The 19,033-nt window shown below is 42.5% G+C and overlaps 1 protein-coding gene across 1 annotated transcript; it reads left to right on the forward strand.

Annotated features, from left to right (window-relative positions):
* The first annotated feature begins 1,719 nt into the window (after positions 1-1,719).
* Positions 1,720-18,908, forward strand: LOC5579351. Its single transcript, XM_021855384.1, has 2 exons — positions 1,720-2,706; positions 15,028-18,908. The coding sequence occupies exons 1-2, from the start codon at positions 2,013-2,015 to the stop codon at positions 17,919-17,921; spliced, it is 3,588 nt and encodes a 1,195-aa protein (XP_021711076.1). The 5' UTR covers positions 1,720-2,012; the 3' UTR covers positions 17,922-18,908.
* The last annotated feature ends 125 nt before the right edge of the window (positions 18,909-19,033 follow it).

Consider the following 19,033-nt stretch of genomic DNA (forward strand, 5'->3'; position numbering starts at 1 on the left):
TGTATTCCCACAGACAAACAGACGTAACACTCTAATTATTTTCATCGCACAGCAGAATAGCACCCAATTGGGTCCTAAAGCCCTGTCCCAATTTTAGTGCCAAACGCTTAAGTTTAGGCCAAAAACACATGTTTACTCAATTTTCTAATGTTTTCCGTTGGTTTAAGCCCAAAAATTTTTTTATTAGATTTTGTCACATCCTTTGGCTTAAACTCAAATTTTGGGCGTATTTTGTTTTCCGTGTCCCTTACGAAATGTCAGATAGGAACAACCCCAGTGGTCGAACTAAAAGCCCTGTGGTGTTTTTGTCGACTAAGCGAACGTCAAACATGATCATAAGTGTCAAGGTTCATTTATGGACCAATTTTTTAAATTAAAGTGTTAACATGATATAGCCATTATTTGAGCGGGAAAAATTGCTAGAGTAGTTACAGTAACATGCTTTTTCATGTTATTAAATAAAAACAAGTTTCATTGAACATTTTAGGACTCAATTACGTAACATTTCTTCGACTTGGACGAGTACGAACACCGTACGAAACCGGTCGACGAAATAATAGTTTACGGAACAAGGTGCAGAATGATGATTTTTACAGCACGAGTTGTAATTTTATCCTACGAGGCTTGCCGAGTAGGATAATTACGACGAGTGCTGTAAAAATCGAGTTCTGTAACGAGTAACGTACAATATTTTTTGCAATTTCGTAGAAGACCACTTGAGGGTATCAGAAATTATATCGGAATGCATTCACCATTATTTTACAATTTCTGAGAAATTGTTGTGTTATGATTCATTACGCAACTCAAAACAGTTGTGTAATGAGAAAGCGTTGCGTAATGAATCATTACAGCACTGGTTTCAGTTAGGTAACGACTATTCCCACACTGCACACTTCAGTGCAGGAAAGTAGGCCGTTTCGTGACAGATTGGCGTGATGAAAAACAGCCTATTACGATGAGAAATTGCAAAAAGGTAATTTTTAAAACTTTTTTGACGATTTGTAAGAACGATAAGTGTTATGTCTTATCTCCGTCGCGTCCCGTGAATGTTTAGGCAAATGCTTAAATCAATTTCTGATGAAATTCCTAGAGAAAACCATGAAAAAGACGAACAGTAATACTTATCGTAATATCACGAGAAATTCTAAATAAAGTGTTAGATCTTTGAGAAATATCTGCTGTGATGCTAGAATCAAACTCTTATCATGTTTTCTTGGTTTCTGTTTGGTCTCTTTTCGGTCTCATTTTTGTTCCTCTTGGAGCTCTTTTTGGTCTCTGTTTTCTTGCAAGAGGTCTTCAATTTCGATTTTCAATTTTTACGGCACTTAGTCGCTACCAGCATTTCAAAGAAGAACAGCTTTCTTAATCTTGTGGTAACGACTGGCATGAAAATGACGGGATTAGAAGCAAAAGGATGTCAGTGACGAAAACCTCCCGATTTTAGCTCTTTTTCGATTTTGTCAACCCTGAATACAGCATGGGGCTGACCAAATCGGGACATTACTGTATCAAATTTAGGTCGATTTCTGGTTCCGTGTATGATTTTCGATGAATCCTGCGCCCTAGTGGCAAACTTCATGCGTTACGTTTCTTTTCGTTCAGACGAATCGATGATCCAACTGTCACTGCAGTGACAGAATCCGCTGAACTCGACGAAACTTTCCATTTTGGCAATCCCTCCCCCCGCCCCTTTTGAGAGGAGGAAACAACAACCACTGCCTGATGATGGCTTTGACTCGGCAGTAACAAACAAGAAAGGCAACCTGTTGCGTGTGTGACGCCGTCTTTCGGAATCATTTTCTTTTCGTGTGCTTCATTTTTTTTCGGTTGCATCTTGCGTTCGCTTGTTTTTTTCGGTTTTTCCCTCCCGGAAGTCTTCGAATCGGTTGGAATCGTCCTTTAGTTGGTGATGTGCGGGAACGTGTACGAGTTGCGAGTGATTTTAAGTCAGAACTTTCGAATGGTTTGCGGCAAAAAGTGATTTTTTGACTACGCATGAGATTTTTGGCGAGATGAGCATAATGGCGACGACAACGAAAACGAAGATGAAACCAACAACGAACGAGTTTCTGTCCGGGGACGGAGTGGACATGGTTGGGAATCAGAAGCCAGTGGCCGGTGCGGAAGATCCGGATGATTTGGATTTGTTCCTGAGTGAAATCACCGTTCAGTTCGATGACGGAGTGCAAACTTTGTATGTTGGCCCCGTGGAGATTGTGGATGATGACGATGAAGATGTCGGAACTGATGGCAAATTTCCCGTCGACATCGTGGCACAGACGAAGGAAGAAATGGTGGATGACCTAGAGCCATCCATGGCAATCGGGAGCCCCTTAGAGGCCCCAGAAAGTGAAGACACAGTAAAGCGTGATGACGTCACGGTTGATGTTCCTCCGGAAGAGGTCGAAGCAGAAGCAGCAACATTTCCTTCCCCAGCGGTCACGGTCGACGCGGCATCAGACAACAACCGGTTGGCAGAAGAGGACAGCAATACACAACAAGAGGAGCTCCCCGTCCCGGCAGATGCTGTTGATTTACCAGAACCAGAAGCTGGGGGTGGGGAACCACCCAGGGGAATCGAGGAGGAAGAGGACGGAGACGTGGATAGCAATTCAGCAAACGACGACCGTCTCCATCGTTTGACAGCAGCTGGTGTTGTTATTGATCCGAAAAATGGAGCAGCAGAGCAGCCAGTCCCGATTGGAGGTGAGTTTTTGGGGTTTTGGGGATTCTAGGATTCTGTAAAATGCCTTGAATAAGACCTTTATTTCTTTAGTACTAGGATTGCCGAACTTTAAAAAAAGGGAAAAATAGTGCACGTATATTTTACGTAAAAATTACATAAACAACATGATGGCAATGTTTTTGGTATCTAAACAAAACTTATTGTAATATTTCAATTTGTAGTTCATACGTTCTCTTAAGATACAGTTATAATAATCAATTTGCCAATTAGTGCACAAACTGCTTGATAGGATGTTACAGAGCAGCAATGAGAAGCAACAAAGCTGTAGCGGTGAACTCTATCCAAGATGGAGTCGCATGGTGGCTTTTCGTGTTCCCTCATTCCATCGCTCGACCATTTTGGGTTTCTTCGTCTTGATAATTTGATGTTTGCTTCAACTCACTTGTGTACCGGTTTTATCAGATTTACCTATACGGTTGACTCTTGTGTGTTTGTTGCACTTCGCCATGAAAGACGAAAAGATGTTGTTTTATATTAGTTCAGGTGAATAATTGCTACCATATTTTAGTTGATGATAAAAAATGGTGTCATGACATCCACTTCGATTCTAGTTGAATTTGATTGATTGTTGGAATGTGATAATCGCTTGTTCGCGCTATTTAAATTTAGCTATGGTGTTCTAGTTCGTCCAAAAACTTCCTGGAATATATACCTGCAATTTACTGTCTAAATACGATCCTTTGATGTTTTTTCTATTCATATTCTATTCATAGCAGTAAAATGAGTATTGTTAAAATCTGTACCGATATCCTAGCTCCTCCAAGGGCTTCACTTAAGTCATCGGAATATTTTATTTGTTTGCACGGATGTTTTTGTCCTCCAAGGACTCAATAGAATATAGGCCTTGGGATCTATGACCGTAATAAATGATAAGAAGATAGTTTTCAAATACTCCAAAGGCCCCTAACCATTCCTGTGAGTAAACGGTGTAATGTATTAGTTTGTGTGAATGAACTAGGTCCTCCAAGATCTATATCGAGTATGGGCCTTAGGATCTACAAGCGTAACCAATTATCAATGGATGCTTTTTGATATGGCACAGGCCCTTATCTATTCATAGCAGTAAAATGAGTATTGCTATAATTTGTGGCGATGTCCTAGGTCCTCCAAGGATTCCATTGAATATATGCCTTGTAATCTACGATGTAATAAGTACAGTTAAACCTCGATGTTCCATGACTCGATATCGACTCATGGAACCATACTAGAAACAAAATTTCATGGTTACCATCACCTTGAAACAACTTTCCGAAGGATTGCTGTTCCTTGACTCGATATTTCCATGAGTCGATGGTCCCTTCAATATCAACTCATGGAGGTTTCACTGTAATAAGAGGTTAGTTTTCAAATACTCCAAAGGCCCCTAACCATTTCTGTGATTTCACGGTGTATTGTACTAATTTGTGTGGATGTCCTAAGTCCTTCAAGATCTAGGGGAACACGGGGCAGTATGGACACCCTAAGGAATTTTTCTATTTTGTCTGTAAAGACACGAATATTATACATTTTTTCATGTGCAGTATGCTTTTTAGAGGTCTCAAGCATTTGTTAAAAATTGTTGCAAAATTTTGAAAAAAATATTTTGTTTGCAAAAATGGGGTTTAAAAAGCGCATATTTGGTAGAAACCATCAAGCTAGCGGGGCAAAGTGGACACCCCCATGGGGCAGTATGGACACCTTAACATTTATAGGAAAATTGTCCCACGATCATTCCCAAACCTCGAAAAATGAAGTACACATTCAGGAAACCATAGTGATAGATCACTGTTCCACTGAAAACATGATTAAAACCAATTTACGACATTTTTCGTAGTGATGCTTTCAATATTGCCTCCAGATTAGTTTTAATACAGAACTGACGATTTTCAACCAATTTGTGGTTCCGAATCATAATCTTTGCATTGCACGCTAAATATTTTTGGATAGTTTTGTGTATGAAATTACATTTCTTTTTCTTTAAAGTGTCAGCTCTACTTTGTCACTCGGTGTCCATATTGCCCCAACAGTATAGGAAATTTTCATATACGTTTTTCAGTGTCTCAAAGTAACAGAAAAAATCTACTATATTTTTGAATTTATCATAAATAATTGAAGATTCAGTCAAGAGCTACATTTTCGGTCAACTTGCAGTCATTTGCCTCTGAAACCTTATTTGGTGAGGTGTGAATGTTATAATTTTTAAACCCAATAAAATCATGCTCCATTTTTTGGTTTGAAATGAATGTTTAAAACAATTTTTCTGAAATTTTAGTGGACAACTTACTCTTTCGACAGGCAACTGAAATATTGTTTGCATCTAAAGTGTAAAATTATTCGCATATGCAAAGATACAGGGGGTGTCCATTCTGCCCCCGGTACCCCTATATCTAATATAGGCCTTAGGATCTACTAGCGTAACCAATTATTAATTAATGCTTTTTTTGATATGGCACAGGCCCTTATCTATTCATTGCAGTAGAATGAGTATTGTTATAATTTGTATCCTTGGTCCTTCAAAGACTTAATCGAAAATAGGCCTTTGAATCTACAAACGTGATCAATAGATAGTTCTTCAATATTTCAATATTACCAAACGAAGTATTGTATTGAGTTGTGTCGATTTTTAATATCATCAATATACAACTACAGTTAACTCTCCCTTACTCGATATTCCGTATCTCGATATCGAGTTAGAGAACCATGGACCGATGCACGAGTTCACTAATTTGACGTTTGAGCGGTGCCGAATTCACTAGTTTCCATGGTTACCTAAATAACACGGCATCGCTAAAACGTCAAATAATGAACCCGTGCATCGGTCCATAGTAAAAGTTTGTTTTCATGGCTAACTTGATGGTCCCTTGGATCGCAGTTGCATTGGTTTTGATACCTCCCTAAATCGATGGTCCCTTCAATATCGAGTAAGGGAGAGTTAACTGTAGTTGTATATTGATGATACAGGTATGTTCCGTTTTTATCAACACGACCGGCAATTTTCAGTTGACAAAAACGGAATAATTTTCTTAGACAAAATATTTTACAAATTTGAAAAGAAAATTGCAGTTTTGTCAGGATAATACAAATTTTCATCAGAAAAAGCACAGAATTGATGTTCAGGAGCTGTGAGGAGCATTTAGATTGTTCATACTTATAGGTTCGTAATGAAAGTTGATTGTAGACTCCTACCAATCAATATAATTTTGTAATAAATCATTAATAGTTATAGTTTTCTTAGTTAAAATTCCAACAAATGTAATTTTCTTCTTCTTCTTTCTTCTTTCTGGCGTTACGTCCCCACTGGGACAAAGCCTGCTTCTCAGCTTAACTGTTCTTATGAGCACTTCCACAGTTATTTACTGAGAGCTTTCTATGCCAATTGACCATTTTTGCATGTGTATATCGTGTGGCAGGTACAAAGATACTCTATGCCCTGGGATGTCGAAAAAATTTCCAACCCGAAAAGATCCTCGACCGGTGGAATTCGAATCCACGACCCTCAGCTTGGTCTTGCTGAATAGCTGCGCATTTACCGCTACGGCTATCTGGGCCCCTTGATTAACATATTATATTACTCTTTATGTGAAAAATAAAGTAATGTTCAATCCAAGCAATCTACATTGATCGCAGTAACCACTGTCTGCGACCAGGGAAGAAAATTTTTCATTCGAAGTGTAAATGTCAAATAGAATAAACGTATTTGTACTTAGCTCTAACAAGCTCTAGTTATTTTCCGGAAGAATCTGGAAAAGTACTTCCGTTGATTTGGAAGTACCTGGAAGAACACTTCAGCTGGCGACGAGGATTATTCTGAATTATCAAGAGCTCCAGAATTGAACCCGAGGAAGGATGGCGACGAACGAAGAACTCCAACTCGCCGGATTGTGCAGATGAGCCAGTTACTCCAGCGGATGGCCGTTCCACAAGCAACCAACCCAGAGCAATTTTTTTAGTCCCTGTCGACCAACATCAGTGAGTTCTGTTTCGATCCGGAGAACGGCACCACTTTCGACAAATGGTTTGCCCGTTACTCGGATCTGGACGACGCTGCCAAAGTTCGGCTCCTACTCCGGAAGTTGGACACGTCCTCGTATTGTCGCTACGTCAACTATATCCTTCCGACGCTACCGAAGGACGTCACGTTTGCCGATACCATCAAAACGCTCAAGAAAATCTTCGGCAGACAGACCTCCGTTTTCCACAAGCGCTACCAGTGCTTGCAGCTGGTGAAATCCGAGTTGGAAGACATCATCAGCTACGGTGGCAAAATCAACAGGGCGTGTGAAGAGTTCGAGTTTCAAGACTTGAAGATCGACCAGTTCAAGTGCTTGATGTTCGTCTGCGGTCTCAAGGCTCCACGCTACGCAGACATTCGAGCAAGGCTTCTTTCCCGCATCGAAGGTGAGACGGCACAAGCGCCGGTAACACTCCAAACGCTGATCGACGAATTCCAGTGAATCGTCAACCTCAAGTCGGACACCACGATGATCGAACATCAATCAAGTTCGAAAAACTCGGTCCGCAGCGTCTCCGAGAAGAAAACCGGTCATCATCAACGTCCATCGAAACCGGAAAGCAAGTCCGTCCCACGAACTCCCTGCTGGCAGTGCGGACAAATGCACTATGTCCGCGACTGTCCATTCGCCGACCATCTCTGCAAGGTATGTAACAGCACCGGCCACAAGGAAGGCTATTGTACCTGCATCAAAAAGTCTTCAAGCGGCTCTTCAACTCAACCCGGAAAGAAGAAGATCAAGACCGGTTCCAGATCTCAAGCCAAAGGAATCTTCGTGAAGCACATCGCAAACAGCACTCCAAAGCGTAAGTACGTGACCCTCACCATCAACGACGTCGCTATTTCGCTGCAATTGAATTCCGCAAGCGATATAACCGTGGTTTCCAAGACAACATGGCAACAACTGGGACGACCGAAGCTGGCTCCGTCATCGATCGAAGCATCCAACGCATCCGGTGGACCGCTCGCCCTCATCGGCGAATTCCATTGTGAAGTCAAACTCAACGGTATGGTCAAGCGTGGCAAATGTTTCGTCACCTCATCACCGGACCTCAACGTGTTGGGAATTGATTGGATCGACGCGTTCAACCTGTGGTCGATTCCATTCGACACGCTCTGCAGTCAATTTGCAGCCGAACCCCGACCATGTTTCGACGAAGTAACAGCACAGCTTCAAGCCAACCATTCAGCGGTTTTTGACAACTCGCTGGGACACTGCACCAAAACTAAGGTAAAGCTTTTTCTCAAACCTAACGTCAAACCCGTTTTCTGTCCGAAGCGCCCGATTCCGTTAAACACCATTTCGCTGGTGGATGCCGAGCTGACACGTCTCCAATCGCTGGGAATCATCACGCCGATCGATTTCTCGGAGTGGGCCGCTCCGATCGCTGCAGTTCGCAAGCCGAATGGTAAGGTTCGCATCTGTGCGGATTATTCCACTGGACTCAACGAAGCGCTGGAGGCCAACCACTATCCTCTGCCTACACCGGAGGAGATCTTCGCACAGCTCAACGGGAGTGCCGTGTTCAGCATCATAGATCTCTCCGATGCGTACCTGCAGTGGGAGTAGATGAAGAATCGAAGAAACTTCTCACCATCGCCACGCACCGGGGTCTTTTCCAGTTCAATCGCCTCGCCCCAGGGGTGAAGTCGGCGCCAGGAGCATTCCAACGGCTCGTCGACACGATGATTGCTGACATTCCTGGCGTTCGATCGTTCCTCGACGACGCAATCGTTTTTGGAGCAACCTGGGAAGCACACAAGGCGTCTCTGGACAAGCTACTTCAGCGTCTAGAGGAATATGGTTTCCACGTCAAGCTGGAAAAGTGCCACTTTTTCCAAACCGAAATCGGCTACTTAGGGCACATCGTCGATCAAAATGGCATCCGTCCCGATCCGGCGAAGCTTCAAGCCATCGCCTCCATTCCGGCACCAACCAACGTGTCTGAATTGCGATCATTCCTGGCAGCCGTTAACTTTTACGGCCGATTCGTTCGCAACATACACGAGCTTCGACATCCCCTCGACAAGCTTCTCAAGAAGGATTCGAAGTGGCAGTGGAACTCCGATTGCCAGCGGTCTTTCGAGCAGTTCAAGCAAATCCTGCAGTCCGATTTGTTGCTGACTCATTACGACCCGAAGCTACCAATCATCGTTGCGGCAGACGCATCCAGTACGGGTATCGGTGCAGCCATCTTCCACAAATTCCCCAACGGGTCTCTCAAGGCTATCCAGCACGCGTCAAGATCCCTCACTCCGGCGGAGCAGGGCTACGGGCAGCCGGAAAAGGAAGCAGTTGTGCTCATCTACGGGGTAACGAAGTTTCACAAGTACCTCCTGGGACGCCGGTTCACTCTCCAGACGGACCACAAGCCGCTCTTATCAATCTTTGGTTCGAAGAAGGGAATTCCATTGCATACCGCAAATCGTCTTCAACGGTGGGCGTTGATGCTGCTCAACTATGATTTTGAAATCCAGCACGTGTCCACAAACGACTTTGGTTGCGCCGACATGCTGTCCAGACTGATCGACCGTTCCAAGCAGCCAGAGGAAGATTACGTCTTCGCAGCGATTTCCCTAGAAGAAGACATGGTGAGCTTTATTCGTGACACTATCAAGCAAGTACCAATATCTTTCGCAGCGATCCAATCTGCCTCGAAGGCAGATAAAGCACTACAAGCGGTGCTCAAATTCACCCGTGAGGGTTGGCCAAACGAAGCACGGTCAATCACAAACCCAGACGTTCGTCCCTACTTCACCAGGCAGGACTCCCTCACCCATGTCGACGGCTGTATTTTGTTCCACGACAGAGTTGTCGTTCCGAGCAAATTCCGACGGCAAATCCTGAAGCAATTCCATCGCGGACATCCAGGCATAGTTCGCATGAAATCTATTGCACGAAGTTTCGTCTACTGGCCGGGAATCGATTTCGTCCGGCACTGCGTCCCCTGCTGTACACCGGTCAAGACAACGCTCGAATCATGGCTCATGCCGGACAAGCCGTGGTCACGCATCCATATCGACTACGCTGGACCTGTGGATGGCGTGTTTTACCTGGTGGTAGTCGACCCGTACACCAAATGGCCTGAAGTGTACGCAACGAAAACCACAACGATGAAGCTGCTCACAAACAGCTTTGCAACTTTCGGTATACCAGAAACCATCGTCTCGGATAATGAAACACAGTTTACCAGTCACGAGTTCCAGTCGTTCTGCGAGCAGTAAAGTATTCACCACATCCGCACTGCACCATACCACCCACAGTCAAACGGGTTAGCAGAAAGGTTCGTGGACACCCTGAAGCGCACCCTACGCAAAATTCGGTCGGGAGGAGAAACAATGGAAGAAGCATTGCAAACGTTTCTGCAAGTGTATCGCACAACACCAACGGCTGACCTCGGTGGAAAGTCTCCAGCGGAGGTGATGTTTGGACGGCCGATCCGCACAATTTCGTCCATGATACTTCCACCAAGTTATTTCACTGCAGCAGCTCAGTCGAAGGCAGAGAGTCAAAACCAACGATTTAACAAAAAAGCACGGAGCAGTTTCAAGGCAGTTCGCTCCCGGTGATTCCGTGTATGATCAAGTCCATCAAGGTAACTCTTGGCAGTGGCATGCCGCCACGGTTATCGAGCGTATCTTCTTCTTTCTGGCGTTACGTCCCCACTGGGACAGAGCCTGCTTCTCAGCTTAGTGTTCTTGTGAGCACTTCCACAGTTATTAACTGAGAGCTTACTATGCCAATGACCATTTTTGCATGCGTATATCGTGTGGCAGGTACGATGATACTTTATGCCCTGGGAAGTCGAGAAAATTTCCAACCCGAAAAGATCCTCGACCGGTGGGATTCGAACCCACGACCCTCAGCTTGGTCTAGCTGAATAGCTGCGCGTTTACCGCTACGGCTATCTGGGCCCCTGCGAGCGTATCTGGAGAGTGAACTACAACGTGTTCCTGGAGGATCGTTAGCGGCTAATACGTTCGCACACCAACCAGTTGAAGCAACGTGCTGTGGGGAAAAATTGTCAAAAAATGTTGCCAGGAAATCTTCGAAAGCTTTGTCAGATATCCGTTAGGAATCTTTACAGAAATCTACCTAAAATTACTGCGAAAAATATCGATCGAACATTTTACTTCAAAACTTAATGGTAGATTCCCAAGGCTTTCGCAAATGTTTTTTTTTTGTAAAAGCAATGAATAATCTTGCTTTGTTCAATCCTTCCAATAGCCGCCAAAGTTCTGATGAGTATTTCGCCATAAATCTGTCAAACTCTGCCAAGAATTAAACTTATTTCCAGATCACATTGAAATCAATTATAATTCATCCGCGTTAAGTAATTATCTCTGGCTTGCTATTTTAAAGCGATAGAATGACATTGAAGAATATTTCCCAGTATTATCAAAGTTGAAAGAATCTAAAAAGGTTGCGGCTTAAACATATTTGAAAAACGCAAAATTTACAACTGGTTGATAATATATTAGGAACAGATTCCTCACATTTATTCATTAATCAAGAGAAACGACGCTTTTTCTCCATGGCTTTGCGGACCCCCTGAGAGCTCGTCACGGCCCCCTAGGGGTCCGCGGACCACTGGTTAACAAACCCTGCTCTACGAAATATAGGCCTGAGTATCTTGAAACGCAAGTACAGTTAACTCTCCCTTATTCGATATCCGTACCGTATTCCAATTTACTAAAACCTCAATTAAAGAAGTCTGTTTTTACGCAAATTTATTTGACGTCACTTTTCTACGAAGTATACTCAAGAACATCAGTACAGATTAGTAAATTGATCCCTTTGCTTTTATGAAGTTTTTATGCTGTATTTTAATATCATCAATATACAACTACAGTTAACTCTCCCTTACTCGATATTGAAGGGACCATCGAGTTAGGGAGGTATCGAGTTACAGAACACAAAAGCAGTGCAACTGCGTTCCAAGGTACCATCGAGTTAGCCATGAAAACCAACTTCTACTATGGTTCTCTAAATCGATATCGAGATATGGAATATCGAGTAAGGGAGAGTTAAGGCTAAGTAGCCCGTTATTCGTTTTGGCAACAATGATGACTTTTCAGCTTGCATTTCAAAGTGATAAAACTCAGTCTTGATTGTTTAAATTGACTTGAAAATGTATCACTGTACGCACTAACATGCATAAAGTACCGTAAGGACGCCATTCACCGCTCATTTAACAGCATTTCAACACATTAAATTCTGTCAAAAATCGGTTTTTTCGATATTTTTTGCAACTTTTTGCGCTAGACGCAAGATAAAACATTTGTTTTTGCAGAAAAGAAATTGAAATGTGAACAACGTATAATGGTACCGAATAACATGTATGCCAATTATACATGTGTAGGGCGCCATTCACCGCTCATCGTAAGTATGAGGCTCTATATACACAACTAGTTGGAATTAATTTACTTTCATTATCTGATTGTTATCTTTGTACTATAGTACAACAACATAATTAAAGCATGGCAGCTAAGAAGCATTTTTCGATCTGCCATAATAAAATCATTGTTGAGCTCATGTTTACCGCCCTAAACAGCCTAAAATTATGTTTCATAAATATTATATAATATTAAATCATATGAATTTTATTCTGATACAATCCCTTCTGGTATACTAATACATGTTGATGACTTTTATTGCAAAAATTTGTTCAGGTTTTTCAATGAGCGGCGAATGGCGTCCTTACTAGCGTTGGGCAAATTTGCCCAGAAAATCGATGTTACTGAATCGATTCACATTTGAGCTGCTGAATCGATTCACCGATTTAATCGAATCCTTTGAATCGATGTTTTCGAATCGATTCGAATCGGATGAAAATTAACATTTATGAAGCTTTAAATGAGACCAAATGCATTTGAATTCGATTTCAACATCTTTCTATCACATCAGTTTCGCAAATCAATCGAACAGATTTACTACTTCAAGATTAGTCCTAAATATGTTTTTTTTTTCAAAAACTCATTAAGAAATATTTAACGATTCCAACAAAATGAATCGAATAAAAAAATCGATTGAAGAGAATCGATTCACCCGATTCTAGGTGCACCAAACATCGATTCAAAAAATCGATTAATCGGAAAGCAATAATCGATTTTCGGAACATCGATTCAAAATCGCCCAACGCTAGTCCTTACACTCAAAATAATCCACACGTCAAGGCTACATACGTAGTTTTTTTCCATCGCACTTTTCACGTAGCAGCTACGTGGATCATAGGTGGCACTGAATGAACTCACGAGTTAATGAACTTTTTTCGATCCACCGGAGTTTCACGTAGCAGTTATCAGGGTTGTGAGTACCTTTTACGGAGCGTAACATTGGATTCTAAACATTTTTTCAGTATGAATTACGGGAAGTTTAGATAGGAAAGACATTAATTTCAGGTTCTTTTTCTCTATTCTAAGTTTTTTTTGAATTACTGGAAAGAAATTAAAATTGAAATTAACAAGCAATAACATTTGAACATTTATTCAAACACAAAAAAAAACACTAGCTACACATTGAAAAAAAAATCCGTCTGCCATCGTGGTCCAACTCATCGTCTCCAACTCCAAATCCGATTCCAACTCTTTTGTAGACCAGTAGATCCGCTTTCAATGTTGAGTCCGGTGCATGGCTTTGCATGTAGACGATGCTGCTTTTCATCCGAAACCGGATACATTGCAGGTGGATCATCAAAAACGCGACTGTCGTTGAAAGTACTGCACTCTCCGCTCAGCTCTATTGTAAGAAATAAAAAATAAAGCAATAAAGGGAAAGTCTATTTTAAACAAAGTTAACTTACCACTATTTTTCAATATTGTATGCGGTTCTGAAGTTCTTGCAATTTATTATCCACGACCGGCGTTTTTTCAACTCACCATAACACAGAATGAACTAGAAGTTGAACTGTCAAAATTTCGGTTTATTCACCCGTACGTTCTTTTCACGTAAGGGTGATGTTCTTCAACAGTAAATGTTATTGAGGGTTCATTTCATATATATCTCCGTCTAGGTGATTGTTACTGTCGTCAGGTAAACTGAAGAAAAATTCATTTTTTACAATTTACGTGATTTTCCTCGTAGCCTTGACGTGTGGATTTTTTTGAGTGTACGGTATGCTGATACTTTTTCATCTGTTGCAGTGCAAAACCAACTAATTTTCTTTGGGTAGGTATTTGGGAAGGCCCAAGCAAGACGGTTTGTTTTCGGAACGCCAAGAAGTTTTGCTGTCAGTGTCAGTTTTGTGTTCAGTCGAGAATGGATTACCAACTGGTGAGTTCGTTTCATGCTTATGATAACACATTTTTTCTTGAAAGCGTAAATTTTATGTAATATTAAAACAAACTTTGTATGGTTCGTCACTATAAGTGTCGGCATTATGCTATTTTCTTATACAATTTCAATATACATATATTTTTCTCTTTTTGACATTATTAAAAATTATCTTTTGAATTGTTCGACATTGTGAATGTTGACGTATTTTTTAAAACTTCTACCATATCGAGACAAAATGCACAGTAATACTCATATGTCATTTTCAAACAAACTATGTATGGTTCGTCACTACAAGTGTCGGCATTATTCCTGTTTCATATAATTTGAAATATATACATGTAATTTTCAGTTTTCGACATTAATAAAAACGTCTTTTGAATTGTTCGACATTATAGATGTTGACCTATTTTTTAAAGCTTCTACCAAAAACTTCTCGAGACAAAAATACAAAACTAACTTTAAATATAAGTCGTATATTTCCCCCTTGTCCATGGATCGCATCACCGACCAGAGGTGACTCCCAGATCTTTTCCTCCCTCACTAATAAACACCCTTCCCGTGGTGATTGTGGAGATGCAGAGGTATTCTCGGTCTCTAGGAGCAACAATCATTACACCCTAACATTCCTTCCCCATCCCAACTGACTGTAAGGACTTGGCCGGCGCCGTTATTGATCAATAATATTAGATCTGCTAAAATTGCACTTCGAGAGTAAGCGGAAACTCCCATCCCTTATTCATTTGGATCGTAGTGCAATTCTTACCAGTTCCGATCAATCACGGAGTAGCAACCATTGACATGTACAGTCAGTCTATGCTATGCTATGCTATGCTATGTTGCAGTGCAAAACCAACTAATTTTCTTTGATTTGAAATCGTGAGATGAATTAGCAACAATCATCAACGATGCGTACACATTTCAATGACGGCCTACTTCGCCTTAACTGTATATATTATATATTACGTATTATTTTAAATTAAATATTATACCTATTATTGAAATTTCTTTTTCCAGAACTAATCAGCGAGCCAGATCCTGGAGCACATACACCTCCGTTGGAGTTAGCAAACCCAGATAAAGAACTGCCACCACTAGAATCTTCTACCCTCGAAGAGGAACCTGTGCGCGAAGTTCAACCACAACCTATTCCTCCGGAGGAAATAGTTTCCCCTCAGCCAGAGGTAGACATCGCACCAATTAGCAAATGCACGGAAACGAAAGAACCCGAATCTGAACAAAGTGAACTAGACGAGGAACAACTTCCAACAACGCAACCATCGACATCTCCATGTCCATCGCCCAGAAAATCACCACGCAAGGCTGCTATTGATATTAGTCGATCGTCGAGTTCTCTAGAAACGGAGGAGCGTCAGCTTGAGCCAGTTCAAGAAGCGGTACAACTACCAGAGGCAGAAACGCAACAGACACCTCCACGCTCTTCGCCGATAAAAACTGCTGAACCAACCATTCCCGAAACGGAGCAGTCTCAGTCTGCGCTAGACCAAGAACAAGAAGAACTTCCTTTGACAGAAACGCAAACGACACCCAGAAAGCGACCACGCAAGGGTGCCACTGATATTAGTCGGTCAACGACTTCCCCAGAAAAGGAAGGGCTTCAGACACTTCCACGCTCCTCGCCGAAGAAGTCACCCTGTAAGGCTATCACTGAACAACAAGCTCAACCAACGATTCCCGAAACAGAGGAATCTCAGTCTGCGCCAGAACCAGAAGAGGACGAACTTCCAGTGGCAGAGACGCAAACGACGGCCATTGAAAATCTTCAACCAATCGAATCGGAGGACACTCTGCCTGGACAAGCTCAAGAAGAGGAGCTACGTCCAACAACCGAAACGCAACCAACCACTCCTCAGCGCTCTTCGCCGAAAAGATCACTGCGCAGGGCAGCCACTGAACGACTTCAATCGGTTCAACTGGAAACAGAGCAACCTCAGAAGACACCTCCACGTCCGTCGCCCAAGAAAACACGGCTTAGGGCTACCTCCGAGAGACTCAAACCAACGATCAAGGAGGAAATCAAACAGCTTACTCCGGTTTTGCCTGCGCCGATCGACGAAGTAAGTCCTGTAGTGAAGAAGTTGGAACAGGAGCAGCAGAATCAGTTGGCGGAGGAAGAGCAGGAGGAGGAGAGCCCCGAAGGGGAACTGATCGTGCCGGACGTGTTGGTGCCCCAGCAGCCGTACGATAAGGATTCTTCGCCGGCCGGCAGCGATAGCGGTATCGAGAATGAAGGCACGGATTTAGGTAAGGTCACTTCGCCGGAGGAAGGGGACGAATCGGGACTAACAGGAGTAACAGACGAGACTGCAGAAAACATTCCAGAAGAAATAGGGGTCGGTGAAATCGATCAGGGACAGGGAGGTTCGGAGGAGAACGTGAATACTCAAGTGGTAGTATTAGAGGAGATAGTGATCCAGGGGGCGAAGGGTACTTTAATTCAGTGCGCACAATGTGCGATGCTGTTTAGGAAAGAACTGTGGTATAAGAAGCATCTGATGAATTATCACGGAATTGATTTGAGTAATATTGCTCATTTTCTATCGAATTTGCAAACGTTGGACGAGGGCATCCAGGATGGGGACGGGACGACGGAACAGGAGTTTGAGGAGTTCCAGCTGGAGGAAGGTTCAGCGGAGGACGGGGGCAATAATGAAGCAACCGATAAGACTGAAGACGAGGAGGGCGAAAGTAGTAAGCGGAAAAGTGAAGATTATGCGGTGCAAGTTGTTAAGCGGGTTCGCGAGGAGAAGGAAGCTGCTTCAACGCCCAGTCCGGCCACAATGCAGATGTATCCGGAGGTCAAGATGTCTACTGGAAAACAGAAGGCAGGGAGACGACGCAAGGAGAAACTGGTTCTGATAAATTCCGATGCCGACATGAGGATCAAGCATGAGTACGCCCCGGCAGCTGTGCATTCGGAAGAATCGACGAGTACCTCGTCGCAGTCGTCGCAACCCTTGATGAACAATATGTTCGTCGTCAGATATCTGGAGCAGGCAGCCTTGATGGTCGGAACTAGTGGAACTTCAGAAGGGTCAAGCCTAAATAAAGAAAATTCCAAGTTTGGTTCGAGCGATCCCCTGTCCTTTGAAGAGCTGGACGATGGCATGACTCCTTTCGAGAGATCTAAAATTGTTGAAACAAACGAAGAAGGTAAAATAATATTCACTTGCAGTATTTGTGAATCGGAGTTCGAAGTTCGCCAGGCGGTTCAGGACCACGTCAACATTGTCCACAAGGATGTGAAACGGCGCAGTTGTCCGCATTGCGGTCGAACTTTCAACCAAACGGGAGATCTGACGCGACACGTTAGAATCCACACGGGAATCAGGCCGTTCAAATGTCCATTCGATGGTTGTGAGTATGCATTCATCTCCTCAGGTGACCTTCACAAACACGTTCGACGGCACAATCAGATGCTCAATCCGGTTCCCAAGCCCCACGTTTGTAACGTGTGCGGAAAGGATTTCGAACGAGGCTACGATCTGAAGCGACACAGTTCGATGCACGCCAAGGACGACCCGAACTTCCAGGGCTTCAACTGTGAACTTTGTGGGAAAATGTTCGCCCGCAAGGACCAATATCGAGCTCACACATATCGCCACATAGGCTACAAACCTCACAAATGTTCTCAGTGCGACAAAACCTTCTCGGATGCCAGCAACTATGCCAAGCACGTCAAAGTCCACGCCATGGATGGGATCGAACTGTTTTGCCATCACTGCGAAAAGGCCTTCAAGAACAAGATGGCCATCTCGAAGCATGTTCTGCGGTGCAAGTACAAAACGGCAGCTCGGAAAACATCGTCCAAGAAGAAGGCCTCCGTTGTCAAAAAGGAGATTCCGGAATCTGCACCGTCCAGCGAGAGTCCGAGTCAGAGCACTGCTTGAACGGTTTAATTTCTACGCGACTTAGCTTCCCTATTTATATCCTGCATCCTGAAACTAGACGGTAGCTTAAACACTGGCAGCAATAGCATTGTAGATTAGCCCAGAAATCTCCAGCCCTTAGCTGTAGCTAGATTATTCAGTTAGTAGCAGTAACTGACTACTTAACTTTTCCGTTTTAGAATTGCTAGAATTATTGAACTGAAGGTTTTTTTCCTACCAATTACTCTTATATTTTGTACGCGTATACTTTTTTACAATCAGGTTTATTGTGTGTAGCATTTTTATCTATTTTTTGTCTTTCCTTCTTATGGGAATAAAACAGCTGGAACTGATCATTGTGTAAGACGTCCCCTTTTATTATAAAATATTTTTTAATGGATTGGAATGGAAAAATACGAAAGCGAACTGCAATAAGTAACAATAAAAGAAACATTCAAGAGGATATAAACCAACCGAGATGTTGAAGTCTGTTTGGTAGGCGCGGTACCTAGTGAGATAATAAACGCACGCTTACAAAATAAAGTGAAACCCTTTCCTAATATGGTTTATTTATATTTCCATAAATAATCCTAATATTTGTATTGTCGTTTTCTTCCTGTGTTATGAACAAAAAGTCCAAAATTAACTCATCAAATTCATAGATATTCTATCAGACATGATTTTCTCAAGGTTTCTCGTGAAATATACTTGGTTTACCATTCGGCTTGAATTGAAATATTTTTATGTATGCAAACATCGGATAAAAATTCCGAAAAATGGAATGAAAAGTGTATAGCACTGTTCCGTTTCCGTAGACAAAGTGAAAACGAAATATCTAGGCTAATATCGGTAATGTGTAGGCGTGTGCGTAGCATTATCATAAAATTCCCTGGGAATCCTCAAAAGACTAATGTAAACAAACCTATGGTTACGGCACCTAATGATACCTACCTATAGCTGCATTCTTTCCAAGAAGTAGTACTTAATACAGCTCATTGTAAAAGCAAATCGAAAAGTGTTTCCATTATAGAGAAAATCCTAATTTGCAATTAGCGGACTTTGGGGCAAGTGTGCCACCCCTGCTTTTTATAAAAACTACAATATATATTTACTATTTGAGCTTAACAATATGT

This window comes from Aedes aegypti, chromosome 3 (assembly GCF_002204515.2).
Source record: "Aedes aegypti strain LVP_AGWG chromosome 3, AaegL5.0 Primary Assembly, whole genome shotgun sequence".
Taxonomy (NCBI): Eukaryota; Metazoa; Arthropoda; class Insecta; order Diptera; family Culicidae; genus Aedes; species Aedes aegypti.

What these genes read in the sequence shown, in the direction of transcription:
- LOC5579351 (XM_021855384.1), top strand. Translation starts at nt 2,013, where the DNA reads ATGAGCATAATGGCGACGACAACGAAAACGAAGATGAAACCAACAACG. An exon ending in GCAGCCAGTCCCGATTGGAG is followed by an intron (nt 2,707 to 15,027) that starts GTGAGTTTTTGG and finishes TTCTTTTTCCAG; the next exon opens with AACTAATCAGCGAGCCAGAT.